This window comes from Portunus trituberculatus, chromosome 10 (genome assembly GCF_017591435.1).
Source record: "Portunus trituberculatus isolate SZX2019 chromosome 10, ASM1759143v1, whole genome shotgun sequence".
Taxonomy (NCBI): domain Eukaryota; kingdom Metazoa; phylum Arthropoda; class Malacostraca; order Decapoda; family Portunidae; genus Portunus; species Portunus trituberculatus.
The window spans coordinates 3,264,083-3,276,582 of NC_059264.1; the positions used below are offsets into that span (position 1 = coordinate 3,264,083).

At 52.0% G+C, this 12,500-nt stretch overlaps 2 protein-coding genes across 3 annotated transcripts in view; both read right to left on the reverse strand.

Moving 5' to 3' along the window:
* Positions 1–2,865: 2,865 nt before the first annotated feature.
* On the reverse strand, positions 2,866–9,385 carry LOC123501999 (ATP-dependent RNA helicase DEAH12, chloroplastic-like). Of its 2 annotated transcripts, XM_045251143.1 has the most exons (2): positions 8,202–9,385; positions 2,866–8,171 (listed from the first exon to the last, which is right to left on the reverse strand). In XM_045251143.1, exons 1-2 carry the CDS (start codon positions 8,924–8,926, stop codon positions 2,951–2,953), a joined length of 5,946 nt encoding a protein of 1,981 aa, XP_045107078.1. In that variant the 5' UTR covers positions 8,927–9,385; the 3' UTR covers positions 2,866–2,950. The 2 variants fall into 2 exon arrangements, with proteins under 2 accessions (XP_045107078.1, XP_045107076.1); XM_045251141.1 differs by having other exon boundaries at positions 2,866–9,385.
* The window catches only part of LOC123501838, a 5,026-nt gene continuing 1,513 nt past the window's right edge, over positions 8,988–12,500 (reverse strand). Inside the window, exons 2-3 of the mRNA XM_045250866.1 lie at positions 9,100–10,198; positions 8,988–9,016 (exon numbers count right to left, since the gene is read on the reverse strand). Of these exons, the coding sequence (XP_045106801.1) occupies positions 8,988–9,016; positions 9,100–10,144 (1,074 nt within the window). The 5' untranslated portion in view covers positions 10,145–10,198. The remainder of the gene's footprint in view (positions 9,017–9,099; positions 10,199–12,500) is intronic.

Below are 12,500 nucleotides of genomic sequence, written 5' to 3' on the forward strand. Positions count from 1 at the left end.
GTACACACACACACACACACACACACACACACACACCGCGTAGTGTAGTGGTTAGCAGGCTCGACTCATAATCGAGAGGGCCAGGTTCGAGTCCCGGAAAGCGGCGAGGCAAATGGGCGCGGCTGTTAATGTGTGGGGTGTGTTCACGTAGCAGTAAATAGGTAGGGGATGTAACTGGAGGGGTTGTGGCCTCGCTGTCCCGGTGTGTGGAGTGTGTTGTGGTCTCAGTCCCACCCGAAGATCGGTCTATGAGCTCTGAGCTCGCTCCGTAATGGGGAAGACTGGCTGGGTGACCAGCGGGCAACCGAGGTGAATCACACACAAAACAACAACATCAACAAGGTAAATATAACCATTGAAACCTTTGTGTATGTTTATGTATATTACATGTGTGTGTGTGCGTGTGTGTGTGTGTGTGTGTCCTTGGCAATGACCTTTTTAGGGGTGAAGGAGGGCCAAGGTGCCAGGCAGACTGTGTGGCATGAGGAGGAGGAGGAGGAGGAGGAGGAGGAGGAAAGATAGTGAGAGAAAAAATGTTGGACGAGAGAGAGAGAGAGAGAGAGAGAGAGAGAGAGAGAGAGAGAGAGAGAGAGAGAGAGAGAGAGAGAGTTGGCAATAAGTGACTTGGTGACAAAGACAGTAATAGGGAGAGAGAGAGAGAGAGAGAGAGAGAGAGAGAGAGAGAGAGAGAGAGAGAGAGAGAGAGAGAGAGAGAGAGAGAGAGTGTGTGTGTGTGTGTGTGTGTGTGTGTGTGTGTGTGTGTGATTGGAAACAGCTGGTGATGGTGGCTGATGTTTATTCCTGAAGAAGCTCACACACACACACACACGTAGTGTAGTGGTTAGCACGCTCGACTCACAATCGAGAGGCCCGGGTTCGAGTCCCGGTGCGGCGAGGCAAATGGGCTTGGCTGTTAATGTGTGGGGTGTGTTCACCTAGCAGTAAATAGGTAGGGGATGTAACTGGAGGGGTTGTGGCCTCGCTGTCCCGGTGTGTGGAGTGTGTTGTGGTCTCAGTCCTACCCGAAGATCGGTCTATGAGCTCTGAGCTCGCTCCGTGATGGGGAAGACTGACTGGGTGACCAGCAGACGACCGAGGTGAATAACATCCCAACTCTGGAACCAGTATAGCATATCAAATTAATCAATATTACATACATACATACAGACAGACAGATAAAAAGACAGGCAGACACAAAGAAGGAAAGGGAGGAGGAGGAGGAGGAGAAGCAATAATAGTAGAAGTAAGAAAAGAAAACAACAACAACAACAACAGCCTCCTCCTCTTCCTCCTAGTGATGTTTATTGATCGAAATCTACCCCTCCTCCTCCTCCTCTTCCCCACACCTCCTCTTCTTCCCCACACCTCCTCTTCCTCGTCTTCTTCCCCAAACCTCTTCCTCTTCCTCCATTTTCTGGGTCAAGAGGATGCTACGTGTATATACAAACTCTTCTTCCTCTCCTCCTCTTCCTTTTTCTTCCTCCCTTAACTCTAGAAACAGTTTCAGTTATGTAAGTCTCTCTCTCTCTCTCTCTCTCTCTCTCTCTCTCTCTCTCTCTCAGGTGGGCTGGGTTGGGAAGGGGGAAGGAAATGACGGAAGGGAAGGAAGGGAAGAAGGGAGGAAGGGAAGAGGTCAGGATTCCTTCTTCCTCCTCCTCCTCCTCCTTCTTTCGTCATCTTCTTTGTTGTTCTCGTAGTCCTCTTCTTCCTCCTCCTCCTCCTTTTCTTCTTGTTATTCTTATTTTCTTCTATCTCCTCCTCCTCCTCCTCCTCTTCTTCCAGCTTTTGTCTTCCACTATGAGAGAGAGAGAGAGAGAGAGAGAGAGAGAGAGAGAGAGCACCACCACCTCCTACTTTTGAATTTGGAGATCCTGAGAGAGAGAGAGAGAGAGAGAGAGAGAGAGAGAGAGAGAGAGAGAGAGAGAGAGAGAGAGAGAGAGAGAGAGAGAGAGAGAGCACCACCACCTCCTACTTTTGAATTTGGAGATCCTGAGAGAGAGAGAGAGAGAGAGAGAGAGAGAGAGAGAGACACTACCACCACCACCACCACCTTCTACTTTTGAATTTAAAGGTCCGGATTTGAAGTGGCGGGCTGGCGGCGTTGGAAGGAAAGGATAGGGCGGGTGGTGGCTGGTGGGAGGGAAGGGATGGAAGGGGAGGTGGTCGGGTCTTGGGGACGGGTACTGGGAGGAGGGAAGGGAGTAGATGCTAGATACTGGTAGATCTCTTTCTCTTTGTCTCTCTCTCTAACAGTTATATACTACTTGTACTTCTTCTACTACTACTACTACTACTACTACTACTGCTAAAATATAAATGATCTCAATAGTATTTGTAGTAGTAGATAATAAAAAAAATACTAATAAGAAAATCGTCTTCGCCTGAGAGAGAGAGAGAGAGAGAGAGAGAGAGAGAGAGAGAGAGAGAGAGAGAGAGAGAGAGAGAGAGAGATTATCAGTCATTACTTATCCATTAAACAACTACTATGACTACTAGAACTATTCCTTTCTAGTACAAAAATAAGACAGTTCCTAATTTAATTCCTTATGCCTATTGCTTTCCTCGTCAGTTCACCTTCATGTACTGAGGAGGAGGAGGGATATCATTATAATCCTGATAAGTGTTGCCATATAAGGAATGTTTGTATTATTCTTTCTTATCCTCTTTTCCTCCCTTTTTTTTTCTTTTTCTTCTTTTCATTGAATTACGGTTTTGTTAAAGTTGCTACATTTCCTCTCTCTAACAACAACAACAACTACTACTACTTCCCACCCTCTCTTTTAGCGTGTAGTATTCCTCTCAGCAACACAGCAGTCCTGTTGCCAGCATAGCCAGGCTCCGTTGTGTCAGGTTACAACACACAGGTAACACTCACACCTTTATTGACTCATTATAGTGGTACACCTCCCCTCCCTGTTCCACTCCTCCGCTGCCTGGTCACTAGTCAGACTCAGTGGCCGCCGTAGCCTCCGTGCTGGTTCCTGAGGTGTTTGTAGCACTCGTCCTCACTGAGGAAGACGGCCAGGCACTGCCAGCACAGCACTTTCCTACAGGCCTCACACGTCATCTTGTCGCAGCCATCCAGCTTCTCTATGGGCGTGGAGCAACTCGGACACACCTTCCTGCGCCCCGTGTCCTGCCTCATCCAGTCGTTCAAGCCGTTCCCGTCATTCTCGGCGCTGCGGTGCATGGCGCACGTTATGCCCTCGTGGTACAGCACGTGGCACGCCGTGCACGCGCGTGCCTCGCAATCTGGACACACGAAGAGGGCGCCCTCCTTGGTAGTGCGGTACACCACAGGACAGTCCGGCGTGATGCAGTAGTGCAGGGCCTGCTGGTGGGCCTGCACGTGCGCCGCCACGGCAGCTTGCACCAACCGTGCCAGGGTCAGGTGACCCTCGCGGGACACGTTGATGAAATCCCGCCAGGCCAGTGAGGCACCGCACCCTTCCTGCACACACTCCACGGGGAAGGTTCTGCTGGTGAGTGCTGTGCTCACCTGCTGCGTTAAGCATTCGCGGCAGTAGGCGTGGCCGCAGCACTCCAGGCGGCGCAGGGCGGCCGACTCCACGGGGCACAAACATACCGGACAGTCGGGCTGCTCCTCGGCTGTCTCCGTCATTTTCTGGGGCAGGGCTGTTGCCAAGGCTTCCACCATCTGCCTGGCTTTCTCCACAGCCTGCCGCGGCCCATACAGGCCCAGCAGGTGGTGGCGCAGGTTAAGGGTCACCGTCCCGAGTCCTGCCGAGGTCCGCAGATTTTCAAGGTCGCCTCCATATTTCATCATGAGCGCCTTCATTAGCCCTGGCGGACGGGAAGCGCCCCGCAGCTGTATGTTGTCACGGTGGTCAGCCAACATGCGCAGGTAGTCCGTGATGAGGCCGCGGGCAATCTCCCGTTGCTCTGCTGGCCCATGGATGGACAACGTCCTAAGGCGGGTGTCAGTCAGCACCAGCGTGTGTGTGCGGTCCATCACCTCCCTCAGGAGATTCCTGCCCTCGTAGGAGAAGAGGATGACGGAGGCTGGACTGTTGCCACACTCCACCACGTCGCCCGATACCAGCTGCTTGAGGCGGGCACGGACGTGGGCCACCCCCGCCACACTATCACTGAACAGCGTCACGAATACATTGTTATTTCTGAGCTTCTTGATTTCGAGGCGCACGTCGCCATCCTTCAGCTCGTGCTGCAGAGCCTCCAGCTGCTGGCCGCACTGCGCGTACACGTCAGAGTGCACAAACAGCGAGCTGCGGATGTTTGGTCTCATAGTGACCACGGTGTCCATCATGTAGAACTTTTTATCAATGGCGACACAGGCGGCGTGGCCATGCTCAGGATTATTAAACTTGCAGAACCCTAAGAAATTGACGTCACGGTCACTGCGAGGCTCCTGCACCTCCAGGTGGAAACTTCCTCTTGGAACAAAATTTTCTATCTCTGAAATGAGGCGCCTTTTGCAGGTGTGACGCTCTTCCGGGTTGTTGGACTTTTGCACCCTCACCACCACCACCTTGGTTAGGTCACGGGTCGGGTGCAGGTTCAGCTTCTCCGCGAAGGCGGCGCGCAACACGTCCTCTGTGACAAGTGGCCCAAAGTTACTAACGTGGAGGCTCTGCGCTTCCTTCCGGGCGACCTTTACCCGGGCGCGAGACTCGCCCACAGTAATGCCGCCAAAGACACACTCAGTCCGCGCCCGCATGAAGTCCTCAACATTGACAAAGGAAACATAGCCGAAACCACGTGATGGCCGCCGACACCACTGGATCCTGGCAGTGAAGGCAGCATCAGGACGCTCCGCGGTTCGCACGTTGGGTCGAACACAGAGGTGCAGATCATCAGACTCTTCCTTCTCATCTGGATCATCTTCACTATTCTCCTGAAAGCGACGTTGCTTCTCCCTCATCTGTCTGTCATAACTTTCCTGCACGGCAGCTGCTGCCGCCTTGTGCTCCTTAAACACCACTTTGCCCCATAGTGTTGACTTGTTGTTCTTACGAAAGAACTTTGTGCACTCCTTGATGGCCCCGTGTTTGCTCAAGGCTACAGCCACTTTACCCTCAGAGAGGTCCTGTACATCATCAAGGCGGCAGTTCACCATCACAGCAGTGTATTCTGCAGGCATGAGGAGGTTAGTTACCACACCACCCGCGCCCATTACTGCCCTCACACCGCCACGCTCGGATCTGCTGACGGACTCTTCGCTCTCCTCGTCCTTGAATTTAGCTCGCAGCGGCGGCACCACGTCTTTGAAACTTTGCGTGAGGGAGGCCTGTTGCTGCTGCGATGAAAGCACCCGCAGCTCACCCTTCTCTGTATTAGCTTCCACCACCACCACGCAACCAGGATAAGCAGCATTTAGCTTTTCCTCGAAATTCCTCAGGAGCGAGTACCGAGGCCCCACTACTTCTCGCATCAGTTGTGGCCCCACTAGCTCACGACATGCCACCACTAACTTTTTCTTCTTGGCAGTCTCCACGTCCAATTGCAGCCAGCCGTCCTGAACTGCCTGCACTACTGCACACTCTTGCACAGGTGTTACCTGCATGGCGAAGTCGCTCGAAGTGCGCATCACTTGCTCAAATACCAACCACTCGGGGTGGGAGCCCAAGGGTAGCAAAACACTGGACGGATGCAGGTCCACACGTTGTTCCTTGAAGACAGGGGCATAGCCTGCCTTTGGGTGACCTAGGTAGTGACTCAGGTTGGAGCTCAGCGTACGGAACAGCAGCCTTGCTAGTATGACATCCACAGTGCAGGCTTCACCGAACTTGAAAGGAATTTGAACACCTAGCTCCTTGTCAAGTGTGTGCAGTACTTCGCGGGTGGTCTCTCGTACAGCACGCAAGGTCTTACCGTTAGTGGCGTGAGTGAGACACCAACGGCCCTGGTTCCTCTCTGGCACCGCATGCCATTCACGGAACACGTTGAGTGCTGTCAGCTGGTCACCACCCTCATGACAGAAAGGAACCTTTCTCTTGTCTGCCATTTCCTTCTCCCTGGCAGACCCGCCGCGGTAGAACACGGGACCGCAGCCTGTGGTCGCCGCCACAACAATGCCCTCCAGTCCTGCTCCAGCCTGAACGGCATCGTGCACCATCACGCCAAAGCGGGGATCAAAGGGCATTTTGGCGACCCATCTCCCCAGGTCGGTGATGCGCCCCTCTACCACTGCCCCGAGGGCCTGCAGCGAGGCAATGGCTGTCTCTAGAGCCTCTGTTGAAGGTGCCTCAACATACTCAAATTTCATAGGGTCAACACCCAGCTCTAGCAGCTTGAGCATGGCATGGCCCACATGCACCTTAAGAATCTCTGGCAGTGCATCAGGTGCCATACTCTTATAGTCTTGCTCAGTGTACAAGCGGAAACACTTGCCGGGGCCAAGGCGGCCAGCGCGCCCTTGACGTTGGCGTGCTGAACTCTGTGAGATCAGAGTGACAGAAAGGCTGCTGATCCCCCGCATAGGGTCGTACTTCATCTCCTTGACCAGGCCCGTGTCGATGACGAATTTGATACCAGGGATGGTGACAGAAGTCTCAGCACTGTTGGTGGCGAATACCACCTTGCGCCGACCTTCCGGTGCCGGCTGGAACACCTCTTGCTGTTCCTCATTTTGTAGCCGCCCATGCAGCTGCTGTACAACATAGTCCTCTTGGCGACCCTCCAGCTGGTTACGGAACATCTGACAACAGCGTTCTGTCTCTGCAGGAGAGGTGACGAACACCAGCACATCGCCCTCCCCTTCTTGGCAATGCACCTCCACCGCTTTGCGAACAGCAACTTCCTGGTACTTGTCAAAGCTGTCCACGCCATCCTGGACTTCTTGCCACTCCACTTCCACTGGAAACATGCGGCCTGACACCTTTACCACCGGACACTTGCCAAAGTAGCGAACAAACACGTCAGGCTTTATGGTAGCAGAAGTAATGACGAGGCGGAGTTCAGGCCGTGTTTGCAGGCAGGACCTCAGCATACCCAACAGTAGGTCTGTGTAGATGCTGCGCTCGTGCGCCTCGTCAATGATGACGCACGAGTAGCGTGATAGTGCAGGGTCCTGTAAACACTCGTTGAGCAGCACGTGGTCTGTCATGTAAAGGATCCTAGTGCTTTCCGATTTCTTGGTATGCATGCCCACCTTGTAGCCCACCAGGCCACCCACCTCCGAGCCCATCTCATTGGCCACATGTTGCGCTAGGCTGGTAGCAGCAATCTTCCGTGGCTGAGTGCATGCCACCAAGCCTTCTCGCGCCACATCTTCCTGCATGAAGAATTGGGCCATCTGGGTGCTCTTGCCAGACCCTGTTTCGCCGATGACTATGCACACCTGATTCTTCTTCACTGTCTTGACAATGTCCCTTCTTCGCGCATAGATCGGAAAGGCTTTATCCAATCTGTTGCACTCTGTGGCCATGTCCTTCCTCAGCTCAATGGCCAAAGCATCTAATTTCTGTGTGTCCTTGGCATTATGCAGGTTTGTAAGGACACCCTCCAAGTGTCTCTGGAACTCACCCTTTTGTAATTCCAGCTCTTGATGGCGGTCTTCCAGTGCCTTAAGGGACTTGAGGCACTCAGCAAACTCCTCCAGTGATAGGTTCCTTTTTCCCTGACGTAGTTTTTCCAGTTGCTCTTTCACCTCATCCATCTTGTCATAGTGAGAGGCCAGCATCTGCATCGCCCTTCCCTCTATCTGCTGCAGGTGGTGCTGATATAAACTCTGCAGATCCCTCAGTGGTCTGACATGTTCACCCCGTGCCTCAGCCAGGGATCCAAAGCACCACACCTGTGTGGGGCATTCAGCATTGCCATTCTGAATCTCCTTCCGCAGCTGCTGTGCCACCTGCGGGTTTGGGCAGTGGAGCACAATGATAGTGTTTCTGCCATCTGTCTCGTGGTGTTTTAGCCTGAACATCACCCTATCAGACACACGATACGACACATAGGCAGAGATGTCATTCTTGTTGTGAAATACCTCGCTAAATTTGCAACACACGATGCTGATGCCGGATGCCGGTGGACGGACCAGCATACCCGTGTCAAGTTGGTAGGCAAACTGTCCTTCATTAACAGGATGACGTGGGAAGCGACCATGCCCCGGAAGCGGGTATGGCACTACAAGACGTTTCCGCTTAGGCTTTGTCCAAGATTTTCGGGTGTAGTTTGACCTAGCTGCACCACCCTCCTTGCCGGGAACAGCCGCACCACCGCCCTCCTTGCCGGGAACAGCCGCACCACCGCCCTCCTTGCTGGGAACAGCCGCAGCGCCGCCTTCCTTGCCGGGAACAGCTGCTGCACCGCCTTCCTTGCCGGGAACAGCCGCACCACCGTCCTTCTTGCCGGGAACAGCCGCATCACCGTCCTCCTTGCCGGGAACAGCTGCTGCACCGCCTTCCTTGCCGGGAACAGCCGCACCACCGTCCTCCTTGCCGGGAACAGCCGCACCACCGTCCTCCTTGCCGGGAACAGCCGCATCACCGCCCTCCTTTCCGGGAACAGCCGCATCACCACCATCCTTGCCGGAAACAGCTGCACCACCGCCCTCCTTGAGTGGGATGGCCGCGCCACCGTCCATCTTCAGTGGAATGGCCGGGGCACTGTCCGTCTTGAGTGGGATGGCCTTGGCACTGTTCGTGTTAAGTGGGATGGCCGCGGCACTGTCCGTCTTGAGTGGGATGGCCTTGGCACTGTCCGTCTTGAGTGGGATGGCCGCGGCACTGTCCGTCTTGAGTGGGATGGCCTTGGCACTGTCCGTCTTGAGTGGGATGGCCGCGCCACTGTCCGTCTTGAGTGGGATGGCCGCGCCACTGTCCGTCTTAAGTGGGATGGCCGCGGCACTGTCCGTCTTGAGTGGGATGGCCGCGGCACTGTCCGTCTTGAGTGGGATGGCCGCGGCACTATCCGTCTTGAGTGGGATGGCCGCGCCACCGTCCATCTTCAGTGGAATGGCCGGGGCACTGTCCGTCTTGAGTGGGATGGCCGCGGCACTGTCCGTCTTAAGTGGGATGGCCGCGGCACTGTCCGTCTTGAGTGGGATGGCCGCGCCACTGTCCGTCTTAAGTGGGATGGCCGCGCCACTGTCCGTCTTAAGTGAGATGGCCGCGGCACTGTCCGTCTTGAGTGGGATGGCCGCGGCACTGTCTGTCTTGAGTGGGATGGCCGCGCCACTGTCCGTCTTAAGTGGGATGGCCGCGGCACTGTCCGTCTTGAGTGGGATGGCCGCGGCACTGTCCGTCTTGAGTGGGATGGCCGCGGCACTGTCCGTCTTGAGTGGGATGGCCGCGGCACTGTCCGTCTTGAGTGGGATGGCCGCGGCACTGTCCGTCTTGAGTGGGATGGCCGCGGCACTGTCCGTCTTGAGTGGGATGGCCGCGGCACTGTCCGCCTTGAGTGGGATGGGATGGTCTTGAGTGGGATGGCCGCGGCACTCCGTCTTGAGTGGGATGGCCGCGGCACTGTCCGTCTTGAGTGGGATGGCCGCGGCACTGTCCGTCCGTCTTGAATGGGATGGGATGGCCGCGGCACTGTCCGTCTTGAGTGGGATGGCCGCGGCACTGTCCGTCTTGAGTGGGATGGCCGCGGCACTGTCCGTCTTGAGTGGGATGGTCGCGGCTCTGTCCGTCTTGAGTGGGATGGCCGCGGCACTGTCCGTCTTGAGTGGGATGGCCGCGGCACTGTCCGTCTTGAGTGGGATGGCCGCGGCACTGTCCGTCTTGAGTGGGATGGCCGCGGCACTGTCCGTCTTGAGTGGGATGGCCGCGGCACTGTCCGTCTTGAGTGGGATGGCCGCGGCACTATTCTCGTACCTGCTAAATTCTCTCAGGGTTTTTCGTTGTAGCAGTTCCTCCCTTTGGTCTCTGGTTCCTGTAGCTGCTGCTGCTGTGTATCTGCGCCGCAACACAATCTCGTCATTGAGTTCGAGACGACTGAACTCCATGAACAAATTTTCTGCTTGTCCTCCTCTTCCTCTTTCTTTATCTCTTCCTTCTCCTTCTCCTCTCGGCTCTCTTTCCTGTCTCCTCTTTTCTCCATCTTGTTCTACCTTTCTCCCTTCTGCTTCCCCTCTTCCTCTTCCTTCACTCCCCGTTGTTTCTGTCCGCAGTGGTGGTGGTGGTGGTTGTGTGGACGGTGGTGTTGATGCTTTATTACCCATTGTGTGTGTGTGTGTGTGTGTGTGTGTGTGTGTGTGTGTGTGTGTGTGTTTCACCTGTAGAGAGGAGAAAACACTTTAATAACTTATCACCACCATCATCATCATCCTCTCACTAAACACTTCTTCCTTATCATCACCATCATCATCATCTCTACACTAAGTACTCCTATCATCACCATCATTACCATGGTAACTACTCTTATTACTACTATCATCATCATCATCAGTATCTAAATCACTATGAGAATTAAAAGTAATCTCGGAAGTATTTACGTCAACAAATACAAGAAGGGAAAGAAAAAGAGCACAACGCAAGGAAAAGAGAAAAAAAGCAGATACGAAAGACAGAAACAGGAAAAAAGGTATAAAAGAAGAATTTGGATAGAGAAAAGAAGGAGGCAGATGATGACCATGGAGGTGGACGGCAAGGGGAAGAGAGGAAGAAGAGCCAGGATGAGATGGAAGGACTGCTGTGGGTGACGGTAGGGAGAACTTGGACCTCGAAGTGGCGGAGGACAGGGCTACATGGAGGAGACCCCGTATAGAAAGAAGAAGAAGAAGAAGAAGAAGAAGAAGAAGAAGAAGAAGAAGAAGAAGAAGAAGAAGAAGAAGAAGAAGAAAAAGGAGGAGAAGAAAAGGAGGAGGAATTTTAGACAATATGATCCTAGTAACTATTAATACTATCATTATCATCACTATCTCAATCACTATGGGCATTACAAGTCATCTCGAAGTGTTTCATTCTACAACGTTCACTCGTATTTACACAAACATCGTGCTGCATGAACGCTCATTTGTGAAAGTCAGGCGGTTGTTGATTTTTTTTTTCCATTTTCTTTCGTATGTGAAAAAAAATATATTCTCCCGTCCCTTCTGGTTCTATATTCTCTCTCTCTCTCTCTCTCTCTCTCTCTCTCTCTCTCGTTTATTCCCTCTTCTCTTCTAAGGTCTTTCTCACTGTCTGGTCTGGCCTGTACTTCCTTATCTACTCCTCTCTCTCTCTCTCTCTCTCTCTCTCTCTCTCTCTCTCTCTCTCTCTCTCTCTTCAGTTCTTTTTTTCTCGTCTGTCTCTCATTCCTTCACTTCATTCCATCTCCTTCCTTATCTTTTCTTCAGATTACCCCGTCTCTCCCACAGCTCTTCATTTCCTCTCTCTCTCTCTCTCTCTCTCTCTCTCTCTTCATTCCTTCCCCCCCTCCTCCCCAGTGAAGTTGGGTGCCTTCAATCAATAAGCATGTCGTCAAAATACACACAACTACACGTACGTACATGTCTGGCTCGCTGAATGTGTGGTGTGTGTGTGTGTGTGTGTGTGTGTGTGTGTGTGTAGGCAGCGGCCGCCAGTGACGTTTATTAAGGTACCGATGTTCTTTTATTTATTTAGGTATTTTTTCTTTGTGTTCTAGTTTGATTCCATATACTGTAAAACTACAAAAATTATCCTGTAATAAACTTTATTGTCTTTCGCCACACACACACACACACACACACACACACACACACACACACACAACAGCAACAACAATATTAATTTTTAACATCTTTATAAACACTTAGCTCTCTCATCAGCGCAATCTTCAGAAGGCTCTAATCTAAGTAAAGAGGATGTCATTTCTTTACTTTTCCATGGTTCTGGAGACGAATTAACAATATTATTACAATATTAACTAAGGAAACACTCTTGAGAACGCGTGTCATCATCTCAATGGCCTTGAAAAAAGTCATGGTGAGGGAGCAGGGCAGTTTGAGTACATGTCCAGCCGTGGCTATATTATTTCAAGAGGCTTTATTTAAGTTTACACGAGTTTTTAAGTTTTTATTTATTTATTTATCTATTATTTTACTTATTGATTGATTGATTTTATTTATTTTTTTTATTTTTTTGCGGTTCTAGAGGCAGAGTGACTAGAATTCTACATTATTAACTGTAGAAACACTCTTGAAAATTCCGCTAGTCATCTCTGTGGCCTTGGATAATAGTAGTGAGAAAAGCGTTTATGATCCAATATAGAAAAAAAAAAAAAAAAAACGCTGGGATTTTACAAACAAAACAATAAGGATATCAACACCAACACTACCAACATCAAGAACAACAGCAAAAAACCAGCAACAACGAAATCACAGCCACGACCACCACCTCTGATAACACCACCACCACCACCACTGATCACCAACATTATCATCACTATCTTTTGCGAAGCCCAAAACAACAACCACAATCAACATCACCATTTCTATCACTTGTACCAACCAATCAGAGAGAGAGAGAGAGAGAGAGAGAGAGAGAGAGAGAGAGAGAGAGAGAGAGAGAGAGAGACCGTATTCTATTCCTTCCTGTCTCTCTAACTAGTTGAGA

What these genes read in the sequence shown, in the direction of transcription:
- LOC123501999 (XM_045251141.1), bottom strand. Translation starts at nt 8,926, where the DNA reads ATGGACGGTGGCGCGGCCATCCCACTCAAGACGGATAGTGCCGCGGCC.